This window comes from Ruditapes philippinarum, unplaced genomic scaffold (genome assembly GCF_026571515.1).
Source record: "Ruditapes philippinarum isolate M1 unplaced genomic scaffold, ASM2657151v2 ctg4916_1_1_1_1, whole genome shotgun sequence".
NCBI classification, from domain to species: Eukaryota; Metazoa; Mollusca; class Bivalvia; order Venerida; family Veneridae; genus Ruditapes; species Ruditapes philippinarum.
The window spans coordinates 105,054-130,726 of record NW_026864372.1 but is presented as its reverse complement, the minus strand read 5'-3'; the positions used below and the strand labels follow the sequence as shown (position 1 = coordinate 130,726).

General features: G+C 30.8%; 1 protein-coding gene across 3 annotated transcripts in view; it reads right to left on the bottom strand.

Annotated features, from left to right (window-relative positions):
- Nucleotides 1–4,514: 4,514 nt before the first annotated feature.
- The window catches only part of LOC132725378 (uncharacterized), a 120,395-nt gene continuing 99,236 nt past the window's right edge, over nt 4,515–25,673 (bottom strand). For all 3 annotated transcript variants that reach the window (XM_060710481.1, XM_060710480.1, XM_060710482.1), the window contains one exon: nt 4,515–9,071. In XM_060710481.1, coding sequence (XP_060566464.1) covers nt 6,328–9,071 — 2,744 coding nt within the window. In that variant the 3' untranslated portion in view covers nt 4,515–6,327. The remainder of the gene's footprint in view (nt 9,072–25,673) is intronic.

Below are 25,673 nucleotides of genomic sequence, written 5' to 3'. Positions count from 1 at the left end.
AAGTTTGAGGGTCAACAGCCTTTATGGCTTGTCAAGTTATTGATCGGACACAATTTTTTACCTACAAGGTCAAATATGACCTTGACCCATTGACCCAAAATCATTAGGGGTTCATACTACTAGCAAAGTACCAATGCACCTATGAAGTTTGAGGGCTAAACAGCCAATGATTTGTCAGTTATTGATCGGAAAAAGTTTGACCTACAATTGACCAACAAAATAATAAGGGTCATCAACTAGTCATGAGGCAATCATCAGTTTCTAGCATAAGCGTTTTTTAGTTATAAACCAGAAACCGTTTTTACTTACAATGTAAATTATTGACCTTGACCTTTGACCCCTTTGACGCCAAAATCAACCAGGGGTCCATTCCCTTGTCACGAACAAATCATCATATTCCTTGTTTGAAGTACCTATGCCTATTGGTTTTTTAGTTATTGATACAGAAAGACGATTTTACCTAAATATCAATGTGATTTGCCCACGTTGACTTGAAAAATCAATCGGAAGTCATATACTGGTCATGAACAATCGTCATACCAGAGTTTGAAGTTCCTTGTGCCTAAGTAAGTTATTGATCCGGAAACCGTTTTTAACGCTACAAGGTCAATGTGACCTTGACCTTTGACCCCGAAAAAAAAGGGGTCCATCTACTGGTCCCATGAAACCCAATCCATCAATCTAATAGTTTTGGGAGGTCTTATGCCCATAAACAGTTCCTTTTTAGTTGATTGATCAGAAAAAATTTTTTTCCTTTCAAGGGTCAAAGTGCCCTTTGACCCAAAAATTAAAGGGCCCCAATCTTTGGTAAATTGGAAAATTTATAAATACCCCCGTTCAAAAGTTTCCCCAAAATTTTTTAAAATTATTGTTGGGAAAATTTTTTAAACCTTAAAGGTCAATGAAACCCTTGACCTTTGCCCCAAAAAATTAAAATAGGGTCATTCTTACTGGTCATGAAAACTCAATATACCAGTTTAAACGATCAAATAAGAAAAGTAAAAATTTAAAGAATTTTTAATTTTTTTTTTTTTTTTTTTCTGAAAGGAGGGGGAAAAAAAAATTAATTGAAACAAATAAGTTTGTACATTTTTTTTTTTAAAAACAGTAAACCCCACTCATGCTTTTCCAAAAACAAGAAAACAAATACATTTTATTTAATTTTAAAAAGGTAAAAATTGTATTACATTAATAAAAAAACCCAGTGTTCTTTTAATTTATGTAAAAAGATCAATTTATTTTATATTGTTAACATTTCTCAAAACCTGAAAATTGAAATTTGGCCGGGCCTTTTTTTTAAAAAAAAAAATTAATTAATCTATTTTTAATTAAAAAAAACATTTTTTTTTTTTAACTTTTATTTTCACTAAAATTAAAAAGCGAAAAGTTTTATTTTTTTTTTGTTGGCATGATAAAAAAAAATTAATCTTTAGTCAATAAAGGGCTGAAAGAAAATGTGTATTGCAAAAATTTAAAAAATTTCCCATATGGGTTTTTCTCCAAAAATTTATCAATTAAATCAATTAATAAAATTTAAAAATTTAAAAGACACATTTTTAAAAACAAAGTTAAAATTAAATATAATTAATCCCAAAAATTTAACGGGTTTAATTGTTGGTTTTAAAAAAATCTTCCCTTATGAAAAATTAAACAGTTTTTATCTTTTTAAATTTATTCCCCAAATTCCCTTTCATTAAAAAAAAATTATTTTTAAAAACAAAAAATTTTAAAAAATAAAAGAGAATAAAATTGGGGAAAAATTTAAAAATTAAATAAGTGTTTCCCCAGAAAAGTAATATTTTCAAAAAAATTTTGTTTTCTTTCCTAGATCTTTTAAATTTTATATTCTTTTTAAAGTAAAAACCCCCCGTTTCATGCAAAATTATCATGAATTATTTTATGTCATTTTTAAAGGTAAAATTTAAAATTAAACAAGGAATTTTAAATTATTTTATTGCACACGACATTCAAAAAAGTGGGAAATTGATAAAAATAACAAAAATTTGGGGTCTTAAATTGCAAATATCATTTAAATCATTTCTTGAATCTTTCTACTTTTCTTAGGGTCTTAGGAAATTATTCTCAAGTTTGATTTTTTTATAAAGAATAATTTGGGGGGGGCTCATCTGAAGGTGTGCAGCTTTAAATATATATATGTATACAATTTACCTTAAAAATATTCCACATTGAACTTATCTTAACTGAATATATAGCAATTGCTTAAGCATAAAATATGAACAATATAGATTTGTTTATCATGTGCATGTAAATAGATGGTTTACAAATGTACTTGATAGATTTAAATCTATATTCTAAGTAACAAACAAACATGTTTAACTGCCAAGTGTTCATAAGACATAAAAATAACTAAACATGGGCATAAAACATTAACAATCATATACCTAGCAAACAAATTATTTAACAATTGTCATTGTAATTATTTTTTTTTCTTGCATACTATATACATGTAGATGAATTTACTCCACATATACATTTAAAGTTTAAAGGCACATTACACCTAAGAAATGAATAGACTTTTATTTTTGTAAAAAAAAATATGTGTTTTGTTATGTTGTAATAATAGATTTACAACATGTGATATTCTTATCACCTGACAACTGACACAAAATGAATTTAAACAGAAAATATGGAATGGTATAAACACAAATATAAAATTCTACTTTGACTAAAATATAAAATACTTATCCACCATAACTGTACTATTTGTGCAGAAAAATGCAAATATATGGGCAAATGGGAAAAATTTGAACACCCCCAAAAAATAAAACCTTTGAAAAATAAAAAGTGATTGCATTTTATGGCTTTATGGACCTTTAAATTTCAAACATGTTCACCCTTTTAAAAAATAATGTATAGTTACATGTAACAAGACGTTCTTTATTATTGTTATCAAGTACATGTAAATTGTATGTTTACAAATAACTAGAATTACAAAATCTATATTCCAAGTCAAAAACAAACATGTTTGATGCATGTGTTCAGAAGACATAACATATCTAGGCATAAAATGCACATAAACATTCATATATCTAGTAAAAACAATTAATAAACAATCTTCATGTAATTATATGTTTACATACTTATACTAGATGAATTTATTTAAACATTAAAATTTTTAAGTTTAAAGGAAATTTTACACCTCCGGAATAAAATAATTTTTTTTTTTTGGGAAAAAAGAGCAAATATTTTTATTAAAATGTTGTAAAAAAAATTTACAACATTTTGATATCTTTTTCACCCTACAAACTGACACAAAATAAAAAATTTATGTTTGGGTGTAAAAAAAAATGAAAACCCAAAATGGTTTATTTAAACATCCATATAAAATTTACTTTTTTTATCATAATTTGTACTAGTTCCCAAAAAATGAAAAGGAAATTGAATAGGCTCATATTTTGGCCAATAAAAAACTTTTTGGACAAAAAATAAAGGGGGTTTTTAAAAAAAAAAAAAAGTAAAATTGAATTTTAAGGTTTTAATTCGCCTTGGTTAAAAAAAACGGAATAATTTTTTAAAAAATTTATTGTATTGTTCATTCACAAAAACATTATTTTTAAAAAATTTAAAAATGATCTTATTTTCAAAAAAAGTTTTGAAATTGTTTTGTAATTTTTACAAAATTTTCTTTTATTAACTTTAAATAATATTTCTACATATGTACCTATAAAATTCAATCAAAAAATTTTCCATGAAAAAACGGGACCCAAACATATGTTTATATAAAACTTTGGGGTTATATATTTACTAAAGAAAGCAAAAAGCATTAAGGCAATCAAAATGTTAAGAGTCAAAAAGCACTTGTCCCTCACACCCATGTATTTTTAATCTAAATTATCCCTTTTTCTATTGAGGATAAGTAGAAGGAATAATGAAATCATATTTACACCCTGGTGTAAAACATGTTTTGAAAAAAAATTTTTAAAACTGTCAGTAGTTACAGTATATACTATACTATAATTTCAGAAAGGAAATATTATACTTGCCTAGTTTTAAAATTATCATTCTAACATAAAAAACAAAGAGTTCACTTAAAGGAGCTCCACTGAGGTCCAAAAGCCAAACAAAAAAGAATAAAAATAGAAAGCCAAAATTGATTAATCGGGATATTAAATAAGGGAAACAAGAGCGATCAGTGATCACATGTGTCGCCTCATGATGGCCAATTTCATGTTGGGACAAGTTTTGTGACAGACGGACAGACAGATGGATAGTGCACAACTAGACTTGGTACTGATAATTCCTGTAAAGTTTGGATGAAATTGCACTAGTAGTTTATGAGGTGTAGTCCAGACAAGCTTTTGTGCATCTGGCAACACACAGAAAAAAACACCTTTTATCAAAGGACCATAACTCGGCCAAAATCATTCAACTGGAAAACCCGTGCAATATGTGCAAGGACTTCAGCTACAGATCATTCCTGTAAAGTTTCATTGAGATTGCATTAGTGGTATAAGAGAAGTAATCCGAACAAACTTTAAAAATAAAAAAAAATATTAAAGGGCCATAACTCTTACAAAAATCATTGAACCGGAAAATGCTGACAATATGCACAACTAGACTTGGTACTGATCATTCCTGTAGATTTTGGATGAAATTGCACCAGTAGTTTATGAGGAGTAGTCTGGACAAGTTTTGTGACGGACGGACAGACAGACAGACGACAGAGAAGTGATTCATATATGTCGCCACTACTCCATAGAGGTGACACAAAAATGATACTAAAGAATTATAGTCGGAATAAAATTGAAAATCGATATTAATGAAGTGTAATTTTCACGGACTTTAGCTATAAACATTTAAACACTGTCGACAGGACATTACTTACCAATGCGGTTAGTACTATTATAGCATTATCTCTATTCATTGAATAGCCGAGCTAAAATGATTACTAGTATTTTGGAAAATCAAAGTGAGCAAATAATCTGAAATTTTGCATACAATTTTTTTACATGAAAAGTAATATATCTTCTTCAAATAGTATGAAACCTCAACAACATAACTCCCGTCCTATCATGTCAAGAAATGAAGAAAATATTATCCTCAGTGGAGACCCTTTAACGATACTGTTTGAATAATACTGACTAACATTATTAACTTGTACACATATATGGTTTTCCATAATTACAATTTGTAAATTTTTACAATCTTTACAATATAAAACAATCAAAGAAGGAATCTCTAAAATATAACATGTAAATGGTCCTCATCTCAATAAAACAATTTACTTGTCATATATATCATATAACAGGTATTTATATATACCATTCCATTGTCCTATATATCATATAACTGGTGTTAATATAAATAATTCCATTGTCTAAATATTGTATAACAGGAATTTACATATCACATTCCTTTGCTTTATATAACATATAACTGGTATTCATTTATACCATTCCATTTTCCTTTATATCTTATAACTGGTATGGATATATACCATTTCCTTTGCATATTTAACATATAATATACATATATGGTATTTTTATATACCAATCATTTGTCCTATATATCATATAACTGGTATTCATATATACCATTCCATTGGCCTAAATGTCAAATAACTAATATTCATATAAACCATTCCCTTGTCCTATATATCATATAACTTGTATTTACCATTCTCTTGACATATTTATCATATAACTGGTATTTGCATATACCATTCCTTTATCCTATTATATATTATATAACTGGTATTTGAATGTTATATTAATCTTTTACTGTTTCTGACCTTGTACATTAAACATCTGTTTTAAGATATTTCCATTAATTAAATTTACTTATTCATTAATTTATTTACTTGCTAATATATTTATGTATTTATTTATTTATAATTAGAACCTATTACTTTTTCAAATCATACTTTTCACAAACTATCCCTGATCTTTAAAAAAACAGTTACCTTAATTTTCTTTATATTTCACTGCATTTCTTTCAATTATTTATTTAAATACACATTTGAATATTACTTTCATCAATTTCAATATTACTACAATGATCAGAAATTGATATTAAATGAACTGTTTTTGATGATTGTTATTTATCATATTGTATTACATTCATTATTTAACATATCAATGTGCAACTTTAGTATTATTATTATTTTTTTTTTGCTGATAATGTTTATTTTATTAATTATTTCTCTATCGTGAAATAATATAGATTAAGCACTATGTTAACTGCATGTTAAACATTCAGATCATTTTCTTTTTTGTCAAAAATGAAAAAAGCAAACGTATCATCTCTTTTACAATGCAATTATTATAACTAAGTTTTAACACTATGTTAACTGCATACATCCATGCTTTATCCTGTTTTTGTTGAAAATTCAAACCATTCAGCATCATCACATTTAACATAAAATAACTGATCCTTATCCTTTACATACTGTACAGCATCATCTTCCTTCCCAACTTCAAATTCTTGTGATGTCATTGTAAACATATCATCATTAAACTCCTCACCATCTCCTGTTATATCACAGAACCCTGCATTCACATCTACAGTATGAGGAATGTGAGGAAGACTATCAACAAACTTCTGCCATGTTGTCAAACTCATTGTGACTTTATTAAACCTTATGTACTTTAAACCCTTCATCTCTAAAGGCGACTGTATTATAGTGTCAGTTAACCTACAATACTCTAACGTAAGCTTACTGAGATTGTGTAACAATGGTAATACTGTGACTAGTCTTTTTGTTATGATGGTATGATATAATTGAGATTTATTGCCATATTCTCCATACAATGTTAGTTTTTTCAATTTGCAAGATTTTCTAATACTATCAAATATTTTCTCAAAATTACTGTCTTGCAAATGCCCAAATTTAAATATTTCAAAGTTTGTTGTATCAGCATCTATCACACTAACAGCATCATTCAAATTAAGGTACTGTAGTTCTTGATGTTTTGATAAATTTACATCATGTTGCTTCATACACTCACATTTTACATTATAAAGATGTATTTGTTTAAGCTTACTAGTTCTCTCAAGAAAATTACAAAATAAAGTAGTTTCATCATGACTCATTGTTATCTCAGTCATACTTATTGCTACAAGATTAATCATACTAGGTAGGTTACTAACAACTGTTTTACACATTGGGTTATACTTATCAGTGTGATATTCACTACCAAGAGACAGAGATTTTAATGTTAAAGTATTTTCTGTAATTGTCTTAGACACACAATTATTAACCTCATCAATCATTTGTTCATTACTCTGTATACTATCACTTTGTGTTCTAGATAACATTGAACAATCGTATGTATATTTCATTTCAAATTTTTCAAGATGATTAAACAATTGAACTCTTTTTGTAAATTTAACATTTATTGTGTTGTAAAAATCTACTTTAATAGACTGGACAAAGTCAGAAGCAATTTGTTTCTGATCAATACCTGTACAAACAATATCACAATCCTCACTATTATTAATGACCAAATCTCTAATATAAAATACAGTTTTATTTCCTACACTACATGCTGCATTTAATTCTTCCATTGAATCAAACATAAGCCTTTGAATATCAGTTATACAACTATGATCCCTATAAATGTTACTACTTATTGTTCTTCTGTATTCCTGAACACAAGAGTCTTCTGACACAGTATCATATATGTATTTTGAAACATGTGTTGCTAATCTAGGTTCAAGACCAGATAGCATAATGATAACATTTGACTGTTCTAATATGTCATTTACTGTTGAACATTTCTGAAAAACCTCAGTAATAAACTTTTGGGCTAATTTAACATTAATTGTACTACCTGGTGAACTTATTTTTGTATTAAAATTGATACCAATATTCACTGCAGCCAGGAATTCTTGCATTGATTTGTGAATGAAAGAGAACAATGAGCTTTTAGGTTTAGACACAGATAAGGAAGGACATTTATCTTCTGTCAAAATCCCCAGTTTCAGACATGTTTCTCGCATTTTATGTGAGATTTGTAAATCATTGAACACATATTTGTCAAATGTTAAGGACTTATCCTTCGGATAATTGAACAGTGTCTCATAAGCCAAGTGTGACACACAGTATATAAAATGACTATTTAATCTACATATATGTACATCTGTTAAATCCTTAGGGAGTACAACACTCTGAGAACTTTCCATACATTCTACATTAGTTCCTAAAGTTTTATTGATATTCCAGGTGAAATAAAGTTCTAACATACCAGTATAAATAGCACACCTTGAGGTTTTATCAAGTTTACCATCACACCATAGACACACCAATTGCTGCAGCATAATTGGTACCTGTTTCAATCCAACCAGAGACTGTGCATTAAGCTTTTTTTCACACTCACTAGGATCTAATGATTCGTTCAATGCTGTTATTGTTTTCTTGATCATATCTATTTCATGTGTTTCATCAAACCCTTTTAATTTCAATAATTGATGAATCTCTCTATTACTAACTTTCAAACTGTGAATTTTCCATGGCCGTGATGTAGTAACAATTGTGTATTTCATTGTAAAGTCACGTTCAGGTAGGCCTGCCTGGAACTCATTGCTAGTCTCACTGTCAAAAGACCATTCATCTAAACCATCAAGCAAAATAATAACCTTTTCAGAATCATTTTCCATAAGTTTTCTTAACATTTTTATCTTATTATATCGCATTTCAAGCATTTCTTGGATATTTAGCCTTTTTATGTTATGTCTAAGAGAAATATAAAACATGAAATCAAATTTCTTCATTTCCTTGACTCCACCAAACTCATCATCTTCATTGTGTCCATCACTATGTGCCATACACCAACAGTTGATCAAATATTTACAGAAACTACTCTTACCAGACCCTGCATTTCCAACAACATAAATAAATTTTTGTGGTTCCCCATTCTTTGTGAAAATCTCTGATATGGACTTTATTTCTTTTTCCTCAGACTCCCCTCTATTCTTTTCTATCTTGATTGTTATAGTGGGTCTTATATAAACGTCACTAAAGTTATAATTTTCCTCATCTGGTTGCAAAGGTATTGCTGATACTTTAAGCACATCACTCTGATAATGTTCAATCAATTGAGTGCGACAACCTGGAATTTATTGAAAGCAAAACTCACAAATTATCTTAACATAAAATCAGCAAATATTACAAATAATCTAAACATAACAATATTCCCTGACAAACTAGATTTTGTAGTAAGTTTTGTTTTGTAAAAGTATTTATTAAATAAAAGATATATGATTATATTATCACATTCAGCAAGAAAATAATACAAAAACATATGATAAAATTATCACAATTAGGGCAAAATTTATCTGGTTTTAGCCTTATGATTTTATTTGAAGCATACCTGATTGAGCCTTTTCATATTCTATATTACATACCTGATATAGCTTTTTCATATTTATGTAACATACCTGATTAAGTGTTTTCATATTCTATATAACACACCTGATTTAGCCTAATGTTACTCTATTCGCCTTTTCTTTATTGTATATAACACAGCTGATCTAGCCTTTTCATATTTTATAAGATATACCTGATTTAGCCTTTTCATATTAAACAGAACATACCTGATCTATCCTTTTCATATTATGTATCATACCTGATTTAGCCTTTCCATATTCTATATAACTTTTCTGATGTAGCCTTTGGTTACACTTTGAAGCATACCTGTTTTAGCCTTTTGTCATTCTATATTTCATACCTAATTTAGCATTTTCATATTCTATATATTATCATACCTGAATTAGCCTTTTCATATTCTATGTATTAACATACCTGATTTTGCCTTTTCATATTGTTTTTAACAAAACGGATTTAGCCTTTTCTATAGAATAATATTGATTAAGCCTTTACATATTTTTTATATAATATACCAGATTAAGCTTTTCAAATTCTGTCTGGCATACCTGTTTTAGTCTTTTCATGTTCTATACAAGAGCGAGTTGAACTGGGTGATGTTCCCTGACTAGGTTTGGACACAGAAAAGTATATATTTTGTAGTTTCAGAGTTACGTTCCAGACAAAGTTCAAAATATGATAATTCCAAACAAGGCAAGGCAGAGTTACTGTTCTTTGCACTGAACTTCTACTCAATAAGATCTATTTACCAACTTGCGTGCGACACATCGTCCCAATATGGTGATGATTTCTGTGAAATAGTTGTAAAATCCTACTTCAAATAACGAAGCTATGGGCCGACCAAGATTTTGCATTAAAGATAATGATGTGACATTGACCTTCAAGGTAGCGACCCCAATGCTGCGCGCGACACGCCGTTTCAAAATGGTGATCATTTCTGTGAAATAGTTGTGAATTCCGACTTCTAATAATGAAAAAATGGACCGGACACGAGTTTGCTGCACTTTAAGGTACCGACCAAAATATTGCGCGCGACACGTCGTCTCAATATGGTGATTATTTCTGTGAAATAGATGTTAAATCCTACTTCAAATAATGAAGTTATGGGCCAAACACCATTTTGCTGCATGGTCATGCTGTGACCTTGACCTACAAGGTAGCGACCCAATGTTGCGCTCCACCTGTCATCTTTATAAAGTGATCATGTATGTGAACTTATTGTAAAATCCGTCTTCAAGTAACGAAGTAATGGCCCGGACACCATTTTGCTGCAAGGTCATGCTGTGTCCTTGAACTTCAAGTTAGCGTTTGCGCACGACACGTTGGCTAAATATGGTGATCATTTCTGTGAAATACATTGTAGTTGTAAAATCCGATTGCAAATAACGAAGTAATGGACCAGATACGATTTTGCTGCACTTCAAGGTACCGACCCAAATGTTGCGCGCGACACGTTGAATTAATATGGTGATCATTTCTGTGAAGTAGTTGTAAAATCGGACTTGAAATAACGAAGTTATTGGCCGGACACGATTTTTCTGCAAGGTCATGTTGTGATCTTGACATTCAAAATCTACCCAAATTTTGCGCGCGACAGGGCGTCTCAATATGGTGATCTTTCTGTGAAATAGTTGTAATGTCCGACTTCATTTAACGAAGTAATGGGACGGACACTAATTCTGGATGTACGTACGGACGGACTGACTGGCGGATGGACGGACGGACAACCCGGCGACTGTATGCTCCACTGAATTTTTAAGGGCACATAATAACATACCTGATCTAGCCGTTTCATATTCTATACAACATACCTGATTTAGCCTTTTTATATTCTATATAACATACCTGATTTAGCTTTTTCATATTTCATATTACATACCTGATAAGCCTTTTAATATTTCATATAACATACCTTATTAAGACTTTCAAATTCTATATAACATACCAGATTTTGCCTTTTCATATTCTATATAACACACCTTATTTATCTTTTTCATATGCTTTATAATATACCTTATTTAGCCTTTCATATTCTATATAATGTACCGAATTTATCCTTTTATATTCTATATAACAAACCTGATTTAGCCCCTACATATTCTATATAACATACTAAATTAAACCTTTTCATATTCTATAAAACCTACCATATTTTGCCTTTTTCATATTCTATAAAACCTTCCATATTTTGCCTTTTTATATGCTTCATAATATACCTTATTTTGTCTTTCATATTCTATATAACATACCGAATATATCCTTTTATATTCTATATAACATAACTGATAAATCCATTTCATATTTTATATAACATAATTATTTTAACCTTTTTCATATTCTATATAACATACCTGATATCGCCTTTACATATTCTTTATAATATACCAAATTTAGTCTTTTCATTTTATATATAACATACCTGATTTAGCCTTTTTCATATTCTATATGCATACCTTATTTAGCCTTTTCATATTCTTTATAGCATACCTGATATAGCTTTTTCATATTCTATATAACATACCTGATTTAGCCTTTTCATATTCTATATAAACATGATATAACATACCTGATTTATCCTTTTCATATTTTATATGACATACGTGATTTAGCCTTTTCATATTGAATATAACATACCTGATTTAGCTTTTCAAATTCTATATTACATACCAGATTTAGCCTGCTTCATATTTTTTATAATATACCTGATTTTGCCTTTTTCATATTTTATATGACATACCTGATTTTGCCTTTTCATATAATATACTACTCAAAATTTGCTAAGGATCACTTTTTCTACAGTGTGTTACTTTTGTGTATTTGTTATAAAAGTGAAAATTGATTAAAAAGAATTAAATATAATAAAGAAGGAATTGATTTTTATGAAAAAACAATGGAAGTGTTCCTTGACGTTGGCCTGTTGCGGAAAGAGTGTACTGGACGAAAATCAACATTTTGGAGATCACATAGTGGAATTTATTATAATCTTGCAAATCAGGAAATGGTTGGCGTAAGTTTTTAATAGCGCGTTTGGTGTCTGCGGGCATTAATTACGTCCTGGCATCGCCGCCTCATGCTGCTGATGAACCTGGGGACCTTGTGATGAGAAATCTGGGCCCATTCCTCTATGATTGCATGTCTTAGCTCCTGAACTGTTGTTTGTTGGACGTGGCGTGAAGAAATGGCTTTCTGCAGCATATTTCAAGCATGCTCAATTGGATTTTAATCCCGGGACCTCGCTGGCCAATCCATACTGACTTTAGTTGCCGGTGTCGCGTGATTATCACACGCGTGGTTATATTACCAAGCGAATGATTATTACGCGGCGGCGAAAAATCACACGGTTAGGGGAAGTGCCGTTAGAATTACACGTTCTTACATTTACTCCAAAATAGTTAAATCATACACCATTTTATTTCAAAATGAATTATGCATCTAATGGTATAATTTTTTGTGGGAATTAATAAATTTTTAAACACACGGGAGTGTTTTAAAAGCATGTATTGCAGCGATTTTAAATAATTATGACAACCTTGTTATGAATAATTATAATTATGTTCCAATAAATATTTTTTTAAAAGTTTTAGTTCTACTTTTTTAATTTGTTATATTAATTGTGTTTTCACTAAGTGTTCAAGACAGTTTTGATTTTAAATATTGATAATATCTATGCGTGTTTTTTTATATTTTGCCAGGGATGTAAATAGACAATCATTGATGTGTCATTTTATTCTTAATTAGAATAACATTATCTAAAAAAATCGAAGTGTTTGAGCGTAAGTTATTACATCAAATAATGGTTATAATCAGCTAGAGCGAAATATATAATTCGAATTAGAAATTAGAATAGTGCACGTGCTCGATTATATCACGCCGAAGTAACAACGGTCATGCGTACGAAATTATATTTAATTTAATCAAACATATTTGAATTATGTATAGTATAATACTATTTTCTCCGAAATAAATTTTGTGTCTACATGTGTCTTCAGCTTAAAGTTTATGCAAGCTTTTTTAATGTTTGACGTTAAAGAAACTTGATTTCTGAAGAAATGTATAAACCGCCTGTGACAGTATAAAGCCGTGATAATCGCAGCATCGTTTTATATTTAACCAACATACTAGAATTAATAATATTGTTTTCCAAAATGAATTGTGTCAAAGCTTTTTTTTTTATCATATATGTTTGTTATCTAACACACACATGAGCATCTTGAAAAAAGTAATTACAGGGAATTGAAAAAAAAAACAACAACGAAAAAACACACACAAAAGAAAAAACAACAAGCGTCTATTCATAATTTTGTTTTATTTTTTCTTACATCAATCATACTTGTTCATTTAGAAAAATATTATTTCATGATAAAGGAAAAATTTTAAACTAGATCGAAATGATCAGTGTCATATCCGGTTGGTTATATGCATAATACTTATTGATGCATGGAGGTGTCAATTCTCTTAAATTCGCTAGGCGAGAAAGTTAACATTATCCACTAAAACATGACACATACCGTTTGAAGTGTTCGCAATTCCTTATATCAATTTATTGACAAATACTGGTTTCCTAGCAGTTTCCGCCCCTAGCAGTTTTCCGGCCGTTTATCATTTTCGTCCAGTACAATCTTTTTTTACCAGTAAGGCATCCACATTACTTCATGAATAAGAGAGACATTTGTTTTCTATGCTAAACAGCATTAAAAATATTATTACGGTTTAAATGTTTTGAAGTTTTGCCTGTTATTTAAAGTTACATAAGATAAGTTGCGACTTTCAAAAATAAGCAACACCTGGGAAATTCTAGTTTGAATATCCATGCACAATAATTATAAGACCCCATTTTAGGTAAATCAATACTTCTGAAAATATTTTTGCAGACTACACGGAAAAGGTTGGGCAGATCTGTTTGTCTAATATAACCATCTTAACACTGCTTTATGGCACTGAATTATATTCAGAATATTAATATTCAGAATAAAAAAGGTCCGGAAAACTGCTTTGAATTTTTGAATAAAGGTGAAAAAAGGTGTTACATTTCAGGTCTATATTAAATTAAAGAGTAAAATGAAAGTGCAACATTAAACACATGGCAATGCTGGACAGGTACCTAACTTTGACAGGAATACCTAACTTTGTCCTGTCAAAGTTTTGTAACCCTTTGTAGATTGATTTTTATTTTATTTGTTAAAAAGTGCGATTTGTAGTCGAAATCTGTTAGGAAACCAGTAGGGGAGTCGAAATTCTTGTAAAAAAGCATACTATTTATCACCTAAATCTAAAAATTACCACCTGATAAATCTCTTATTAGCATAATAGCATACCGTAGTGCTCTGTGGTTGTAGGTATTGGAAAGGGCAATTTTTACATTTCGTTTTTAGTTTTTTTCAACAACCCGTGAATTCCATTCGAGAACATTGTATACATGTACACATTCGTATCCAACAGGTTAAGTATAAGACAACACAGTTTTGAATTGGGTGATAAATGGACAACGGTAAAAATATATGTACAAATGAGCAACATTGTTAAATACTGAATATAATTGATTGTATCATAGTTTGGGTACTTTTCTGTTGAAAATGTGTCAGAGTTAAAACGTATACATATACATGTACAGTGCGTTAACTGGAGTGCAGGTATTGGTTACCCGCACTCCAGAGCGTGCCCATTGATTGGTTCATTGTTGCTGGGGTTTACGTATTGTGACGGAAGAGAAAGTGAAAGCGACAGAAATATCATATTCAGATGCTCGTTCATTGGTTACTTTTTCCCGGGGTTTCATGTTGTGACAGCAGGGAACGTGTTTTTCTGTTTGACTATGATACGATACAAAATGATATGATACAAAAAAGAAAGAACACCAAAACACTCGGCAATCTGATTTATACTCGGGGGCTACGCCCCCTCGTACAAATCAGATAGCCTCTTGTTTCGGTGCTCTTTCTATTACTTATTAACAAAGTTACGTCCCCTTTATAAAACTACCTCATTAAATAAATGTTCATTGGAGTATATACATATCTATACATTGTGTAGTTATATTTACAGTATATATTTAGTGGTTGGAACATACTGATACATAAGTAAAAGGGAAGGGAGTTCAATGTAGTATGGTAACCACAGTTTTTGATGAAAAGGTTATTTTAATAGATACTTAAGGTCATAGGGTTACTGATTATTCAAGCAACGTTTACCATGAAACTGAAAAAAAATAATTTGATTTTTAACTGTGTTTAATAGTTTTAACACTTTATAAAGTGGTTTCTGTTCTGTGACCAGCGTATGATTATTATGCGGCGGCGTAATAAGAACACGGTTATGGGTAGTGCCGTGATAATCACACGCACAACTTTATAATTAATCAGTTTCATCCAAATGAGAAACATTTTTCTGTAAAACTAGTTCTGCGTTTAATAGTAAACTTTTTTTTAGAATACTAAAGCTACTATTTGCACAATTTGTTTTATTACCACGCTTCGTCAAAATCACATGATTGAGAGTTGTGCCGTGATAATCACACGTACGGTCTTATATACACTCCAAATTACAAATAACACGAAATATATACCATTTTATTCCAAAAGGAATTCCGCATCTAATAGTATAACTTTTGTGCGAATGCTATGTTTTCCCCAAAACGCGGGAATGTATTTAATCAAAGCACTGAAACTACTGAAGTATACATTGCTTGATAATATAAACCATTTTTGTCATCAAGGCCATGCTGATTTTAACCTACTGACCTCAAAAACAATAGGGATAATCTTCTGACCAAGGTGAATGTCCCTAACAAGTGACTCACACCAAGGCTTTTTTCTTCCAAAGCTTTTCCATGTTTTTGACGCTAGACCGTTACGTAGCCGAAAAACACTTTCATACTGTATTTATAAAAAATAATGTCACTGACATTTTCCATTGGTAGCAAAAAATACTACTTATTTATTTTGAAAGGTTGAAAAAAATAGCGACTCTTGTTTTAATTACGACTATTTTTTCGCCGTAAAAAATGTATTTTTCGGCTTTTCCATGTTTTTAACACTAGACTGTTACGTTGCCGAAAAACACTTTCATATCGCATTAAATATAGAATAGAATCATTCTCTTATTTACAAAGGTTGCAAAAAGAAAGTCAATTTTTATCATTTAAAGGATAGAAAAAAGTAGATAAAACTAATTTTGTTGAAATTATACCAACTGTGGCGCCGTAAAAAGTGTTTTCGGTTTTTCCATATTTTTTAAGCTTACCCGTTGAGTTTCCAAAAACATTTTTATAGTGTGTTCTTAACGATATAATGCTGACAACTGTAAAATTTATTGATCGGAATTGTGAAAAACAATGACTCTAGTGATTAAAATGGAAATTAGCATATTCTTTTTTTGCCTGTGTCTTTTCGTGCGATGCAGGCTCAGCGAATACTTTCATCAGCGTATTTTATGATATATTATCGATTTAAAACTGATATTATTGAACTTATTTCATCTCATAACCATCAAAAATTGTTTATATTGATAAATTTAATCACAGCCTTAATATTTCTTATTATTTTACTTTCTTGTATTTTAAGTGTTTTTCGGTATTTTTGGTGTTTTTCGTGTTTTTTTTTTGGCAATTTCATGCACCAATTAATATAAGCAGATTAAAATAATTCCTATTTCCTGGTCATAAATTTAATGCATTTATTTCTAAATGCTTACACTGATTTATAGTTAGTTTCAAATGATTATTTCTTATTGTTGAATATGGGCACATATGACGATATTTAGCTCCATGCTCCGGCTTAATCGTCAATATCCCAAGTTCGACTAATTGTTATGGGTCGAATGGTCGAGTGGCCGAATCTTAAAGTTTTACCCGTACTGAATCTGGCAATCTACGATGAATTTCGAAACATTTTCCGGTATACGCTGGTAAATTTTGTTACGGAACTCTATACTCATTTTGTAAAACATTTTAGGACAATTTTATTACATAAATGTAAATCAGGAATTTTATTTGATCAAATATCTATCTGTTTCGTCCCATTTATATAATTCTGACGACTTTACTTTATTTAAGTCGATGTATGCATTCATGCTAGCAAGCGCATGCGTATAGGCAAAGTTTAACGCGTAGGTATAAACTACAATTTTATCAATGAACTGTTACTTTTGGTTTTCTGTAAAGAAATGTAGAGTCTAATATTTCATGAAAATGAACGATTTGGAACTTTCAAAGCATTAAAACAACTTTGCAAACAATATTTTAATGATGTGTAGTCAGAATGTAACGCTACTGCAGAATGAAGAACTAGTTTCTATAGCGGTTTGTATCCGGGAGTGGATGTTGAATGGTAACGACTTAACGTGTAACGATTGCGGAGATATAGCTTATAATTACATTTATATGTATACATTGCAAGCAAAGTATTAATATACAAAAAGCACATTTTACTTGAATTGTCATATGAATCGTCATTTTCATATGAATACATATAATTGTGTTTTTATTTTTTCTGGTTTATAGTTAAAAGATATTTGATTTAGTGCAGTTTGATAAAATGTTCAAGATTATATTCTAAATCAAAGCACTGCAAGCACTGAGGTCTACATTGCTTGACTATGTTGCCATTACGGTCTCTATTTGTGTCATCAAAACCATGTTGATTTTGACTGACCTCAAAATCAATAGAGGTCATTTTATGGGTACGGTCAATGTCCCTAACAAGTTACACAAACCTAGATGTATTTCTGTTCAAGTCATTTATGGGTCAAGGAAACAGTTTTGTTGCTGCATTTTGGCAGGCAATTTAGATACTAGACTATATGGTTCGCAAAACAAAAGAGCATAACAGAAATCAGTTTTCGAAACACCTGTCTATTATCTACAGTATACAGTATTCGAATATTAAAATGGAGTTTCAGTGTTATTTTTATTACTATAAAAGTCTATAAAATGTAGAATTTAATCATCCAACAAGACTAAAAGTTACATGCTAAATACACACTTGAAAAATACAGGCCGTAGTATTTACTATAAACATATAAGGAAAACCTATGACCCCCTGGCAGAGCCAATTTTGACCCCATGACTATAATTTGAAGAATCTTGGTTGAAGTCTACACAAGTGAAGGTTCCATGACAAATATCTAACATCTAGCCTTTTTATATTCAGAGGAAAATATTTTTTAAATTTTTACTATATATACATATGAGAAAAACGTATGACACTGAGGCCAATTCACTAGTGCCAACATATGAACAACTGTGGTGGAGGATCTACTGATGATATTATATACCAAGTATCTAAGCCTTGAGCCTTAAACTTTCAGACAATAAGATTATTTTTTTTAATTTACTATATACATATAAAAAACCTATATACATGACCCCAGGGGCGAGGCCAATTTTGACTCTAGGGCTATAAATTAAACAATTCTGGTAGAGTTTCGCTACACAATGTTTCATGACAAATATCTAACCTCTAGCCTATGTCAATTCAGAAGAAAAAAATCAAGTTATTACTACATTCATGTAAGGAAAACCTATGACCAGGGCGGGGTCAATTTTGACCCCAGGGGTAAAATGTGAACACTCGTGGTGAAGGTCTACTAGATAATGCCTTATGCAAAATATCTATGCACTAGGTCTTATGGAATTGAATTCTTCGAAGCTGCTACGTTTGGTTGAAATTGGACGGGATGTTTTTCACAAGAAGATGTTTTAAAGTCACTATATAATCTTCAAAACACCCACACAAATGTGCACGCACAAATGCGTGCGCACCCTCTCACACGCAGGTGAATCGCTTTATGCCACCGCAGCATCTACATTCATCAGACCGGCAGAATAACACATTTTCAAAACAATAAGATGACAATTACATTGTTGATGTGGCCACTGAAGCCATATGAAATTTAATTAAAGCTTTTTACATTTAAAATAAACTTTTGTTTTGCATTCCAAGCTTGTAATAAAACAATATAAGGTAAGATAAATGATATGGTCAACCATTTGGACCTCATTGGAGCTTAAGGGTGGGGAGGAGTGTAGGAATCCAAAGATTATTGGATCGCCTTTAAAACATGTTGATTTACCCAAAGAGTGCATCAGAAAGTATAATTAAGCACATAATATGCTATATATCAAAATGAAATGCCCAATATCTTAATTTTTTATGTTTACTATAAAGAAATTAATTAATTTCTTTTATATAATCTATGAATTCAGTTAATAGTAGCTTTTTTGCACTGACTTGTATTACAGTCTTTGCTTTTTGTGATACCATACACTGTGCCAGTAATCTTTCCAGTACCTCTACTCCAACTAAACATGACTCCAAATAAACAAATGAAGTAATTGAAGATCAGGACCTTGAGTTCACATTCTTACTGAGTGGGGGATCTGAAGATCACTGCCTTCCCGGTTGATTCTATCTCAACCTCGGGTCCACCTCTGTCTTAGTGTAGACCACCCTGTCTCATGGTCTGCAAGTTTCTACATATATGGCCAGTTGGGACTGTTTAATGTCACGGAGGAGAACTCTCATTTAAACAAAAAATGTCAAATTAAAAAGTTGAATGTTACAATGTCTTACAATGCATTATCAAATATAAAGTCACATATATAGACAATAATTAAATATTTAATAATATTGACTTTAAACATTATAAAACATTAATATACAAACATGTATGCAGGAAATATTTATCAATATCACACCTAGGGTGAGAAAAGAATGCAGCTTGACTAAGCCTCAAACCAGAGACCCTCAGAATACATGTACAATACCTCAGCACTACCAAAAAACAGAGAACACGTTAAATACTATACCCCAGGTCAACTGTGAGTGAGCTTAAACATTTTCTCTCCTCTTTGCATTGACATAACCCCTTTTTATTGAAATTTGTACTATTCATTGGAACACTTAAGTGACAAAGTGAATTGACTTGAATCGCCATAGTTTCATATTGGACCCTAAAAGTAACAGGGTGAAAATATGCGGCCTGACTGGAGCTCAAACCTAACATGCATTGAATACCACAGCTCTACCAACTGAGATATAAGGTTTGTTATTGAACAGTTTACACTGTGACATCCCTATCATATTGAATTTTGTTTTACAATTCATTTCATGAATAACAGAGTATACTTTTTATAAGCTCTATATTTCAAATTTGCACCAAATATCACAGGGTAAAAAACATATGTCGCTTGACCGGAATCGAACCATGTTTCCTCAGAATATTATACATACATGTATATGTTGTTTGTTAACTGACTGAGCTACAATGTATCTAGCTGGCATGTCAATAATCTATTTTATGCGTGGGCATAAATATCGAAGAAACATTTGAATTGATAATGACCCATTATTAAAATTAAATCATATCAGAAGAATATCCCTTGAAAATGATATCATTTAAACATTAATTAATTTTTGACCCATAATTATCACGACTACCTTCTAATTGGCCTGATCAAACTGAGTTTGTAGCATCTTATTAAATCAAACAAAACATTTAAATCAAATATTTCATATCTGCCAAAATAAGTCAAATGTTTTTAATTTTGCTATTCATGGCACTTTCTTTGGGTTTCAGTTTTTTTCTTCATTTTAGGGATGTAACTCATGTTTACTAACTTGTTTGTTCTTATCTGTCTATTTTAGTCATTACAGACTATTCTAGCTGTATATAAACATACAAATAAATTTTCAATATTTATATATTGAATAGAATAAGATGAAAGATTTACATTTAGAAGAAGTTCATCGAATAGATGGAGGTCCAGGAATGATGAATATATGGATAGAAATTTTATTATTTGACTGGCTTTATATATCTTAATTTTGTTTTTCTCGTTGTTGCGGCTAAGAATTTAAAATTTATTCTTTAAAACCAAGGTTATCAGTCAAAATTTCATCATAAAGATCTTGAGGTCTCTAAATAAAGTAATATGTGTGCTTTAGGGGAAATTAAAATACTATTTATGCCAAATCAAAGCCATGATGCTTGAAAACTGATCAAACAACACCAATAAAATATTGAAAATGAATCAATGACCTGTAATGAAAGTCATATTTCCAATGTAAGTTATCAAATTGGCTTGTTGATAAGGAAATAGTTACATTGCTTTGTTACCTGTGAAATTTGAGGAATTAGAAACCAGTATTTGCTGAATCTGATATTTTTCCTAAGAAATACAGGTGTATTTTAATAATTTTACAGGTGTATTTTTGACATGTTTGAGACAAGACCTGTGTTTTAGATGTACACATGTAATTCTGATACTTAGAAAATATTCAGCAGATATTTTGTGCTGATAATAATCTAAGTCCAAAAGTACAATTGTATTTTAAGTGGTACAGATCTAGAATAAACACTTAGATTATCTTTTTCAAGACAGCCAGTAAAATTTGTTCTTATTTAAATACTTTAGAATCTTTAATGCAGTTGTAAAGACTGGATGAACACTATTTACACTAAGGATTTATTTTTTAACATTATGAAAGCAACATTGGACTAAGAATGCTATCTAAATTTAAATATACATGTACATTCTATATGATCATTTAGTTTCAAATTATATGAAATAGTTCACAATTAGGCATGTACTTGCTGTTTTTTAAGTATAATAAACGACAACAACAAAGCTGATACTTATTCAAGACTCCCAAATTTGTTTGTAAATTTGCCGACATTATGAGTTTTTCTACTCTCTGTAAAGTCTCTTGTGTATGAAATATACAATAAGCTCTCTTAATATAAATGACCTATTGATAATTTCTTATAAATAGGATAAATATATAAATAATCACTGCCTGTACCAGTACTCTACAATGATTTTACACCACTGACCGATTTTACACCACTGACCAATCTGATAATGGTAACCACCTGTTTTCCCACCATAAATTCTGCTATGGTCCAGACTTTTCCATTTGATTTTTTTGGGGGGAAACAATTTTAAAGAATTTATATGAAGTCTGTTTAGGCGGACATTGCAAAGTTATTTAAAAAAAATCATGATTTTTGAATTCTACGTTATACATTTATTTTTTCATATGTTTATATGATTGTGAAGATAAAATGATGGGTGCTTTGATTTTTGGAATACTCCTGTTTAACATCATGCATGTCCAAAATTTGAAAACTGAGGCATTTGGTTCAGCAAGATTGGAAATTATAGTGCTCATGTATCGCAAATGATCTTATTTATAATTAAGAATAGTGGAGATATATTAGCAATTTTCAAGATAATATTTGGTATAAATTGTTAATTGGGTGTATATTTTTTGAACTTTTCAAAGGAAAAAGTCAAGACTATAGTCTTCTTAATTTAAATGACAATATTCGGGTTTTTGGGATATATGTTCAGTTGTAAATGAAATTTGAATGCTGCATTATGACCTTGGACAAGAAGATGAAAATCAGAATCATAAAAATCAGATAATGTTTTTTGATACATTTATGAAAAAAAAAAAAACAATTATTATTTCAGGTCTGCAAGCAATTATAATCTATCAACTTTATTCTGAAAAATATGATTTTACATTATATCAAACATTGAAAAAAAACAGTACAACTGTATTTTGGACCTGTAGAAAAATACAGTTAATTTACATATTTCGTTTATAGTACAGGTGTAAAAAAGCTGTATTTTTGAGAAGAAAAAAAACAGGTGTAATTTGCTATACGTTTATCTAAACTAAAAAAGATAGATAAAAATACAGGAGTAAAATTTCGTACAGGCAGTTTACAACAGTCACAATTTTCCTTGGAAAATATTTTGTTATATGATAATAGAGTAAAACACAATACGTAATTGGCATTCTTTTAAGAGAAAAGATCTAGATAAAGTGTAAGAGTGAGATAGCATGGTGAAGATGGGATCTTAGTATCTCATGATCCTTGGATCACAAGATCAAGATGTAACAACTCAACAACAGATCACCTCCCTTGAATAAGATTTCCATTTACTTAATTTGCATTAATTCATTGATAACAGAACTTTTCTTAAAAAAATTAAATACATAGTATTTGTATTTAATTGGATTATGATCAGATGGATTGGATTAATAGGATTATGCCATGGTTCATAACTGTTCACTGTTTAGGGGAGAAAATGTGTAAGTGGCCGGATAGCTCAGTCGGTCGTGCCACAGTATGGTACTTTGAAGGTCTAAAATTATTAACTTTTTATATGCATGAAACATTTTTAATCTTGTTGCGTATAATTATAGCAATTGATTTACTTGTATAAGAGATATTGTTGAAGTGACAATGAAAACAACATATGTTCATGTATTTATATATATAGAAAACAACATTTGAATTATAGAAATTAAATGTTGACATAATGATGTTGATCCAGGAATTTACAACAGAGGAGTTTAAGGGGTATAATATATATTTCAGTGTGTACATGTATTTGGTACCATTGACCTAGTGGTTAAGGCGTCTGCCTTCTTATCGTGAGGTTGAAGGTTCCAGCCCCACAGGGAGCGCTAATTGATAGTTCTATGAATGTTTCAAATGGGACTCGTTCCGAAATGGCCACCGGTTACCGGTTTCTACACGCCTGGCGCCTGGCATAGAGGTAGTATTGAGTTTGGAGGTACATGGTATGCAAGCAAAAGGTTCTCATAAGTCAGAAATGGCTGGCCCTTTCAGTAGGGATGACACTTAAATAAACAAGACCTTTCCCCTTTACCATTAACTTTTTTTTTCAAAAAGGCAAGTCCTGGATGTTATATTATATTTATGTGTTGCGGTTCAGGGGAGAAGATGTGTTAGCCCCTGGATAGCTCAGTCAGTAAGAGCTATGGTACGGAGCTATTCTGAGGGTCCCGTGTTTGAGCCTGGTCAGGCTGCATATTCTTCTCACCCTGTGACATTTGGAGCCCAACTTCGGGTTGTGACTGAATATAGCTCAGAGTTAAATTTACATTGCTTTGTAACCTGTGAAATTTGAGGATGAATGTTCAATAAAGTAGGACAGTATCTCAAGCCTAAGAAATTTACTAGGGGAGAAAATGTATATAAGAGGCCGCATAGCTCAGTCAGTATGGTATTCCGAGGGCCCTAGGTTCGTTTCCCGATCAGGGAAACAATATTTATTTTTGTTTTGTTGTTTTCTTTACTTTTTTTCTCCATTTTTTATCATTATTTCCTGTACACAACCCTTTCCCCCCACCTTGACTGGGACAAAACAAAATAAATGAAAGAAAATAGGATTGGTGTCGGTAGATGCACAGGTGACAGTATGATAAAACGCCAAATGTAAGGCGGCTGTAAACTAAATATGGGGCAACAAAATGAATTCTTTATTGGTGCATGGAAACAATATCACCCCTCCCTCATTTGTTTTTATTTCTGTTGTCGCGGTCGAAGGGCCCATTCACAAAGTACCGACAAATGGTAAAAAAGTGCGACAAAATAAAAAATAAATATTTCTCATTCTGACACTCTTTCATGTTTTTTGCTACTTGTAACATTTTTCCACATGTCACGGTCCAGAACTGTTAACTTTTTACGGGGGATATAGTGTAAGCGGCCAGATAGCTAAGTTGGAAGAGCTGGAGTACGGTATTCTGAGGGATGAGGGTTCGCGTCACGGTCGTGCTGCACACTTTTCTCACCCTGTGACATTTGTAGCCCAACGGGGGAGAGTGATTGGATACAATTCAGAGTTTAAATTACATTGCTCTGTAACTCTGTGAAATTCAAGGATAAATTTCAATATAGCAGGGGAGTGTCATGGTTCAGAAGTGGTCACTTATTAGGGGAGAAGGTGTGGAAGTAGCTGTCGGGCGAGCCGCAATACCGTATTCTGAAGGTCCCAAGTTCGAGTCCAGGTCAAACTGCCCATTGTTTTCACGCTGTGACACACAACCAAACAAGATAACAAAATAGCAGTAAACAGACACCATAGTTTTGTGATCATGGCTAGATGGCAGCACTTAAATGCAAAAGTGGAATTCTATTGTTAATTTGAATTGTCATTTTTGTCTAAGTAATGTGTTGAGTTGAGAAAACGTTTTGTAACATTTTGATATCAAAGTTAATGTAATCTTAAGACGCATACTAAAAGAAATTACATAGATCTCATTTAAACAGGATTTGTCCGTCATTTTGAAAAACGGCCGAAGAATACATACCGCTTTAAACCTGTTAAACTTATATTTATGGCAAATAATGATTACAACCAATCATTGAATTGTAAATATTTGAATATGGGACAAGTTATTGGACCTTTATTCTTTAGAATAAATATGTATGGTTATGAATGACAAGTTTTACATTTGTAGTACCCTTTCGGGCAAAATTTTCGGGTAATTTGACCTAGTTTTCG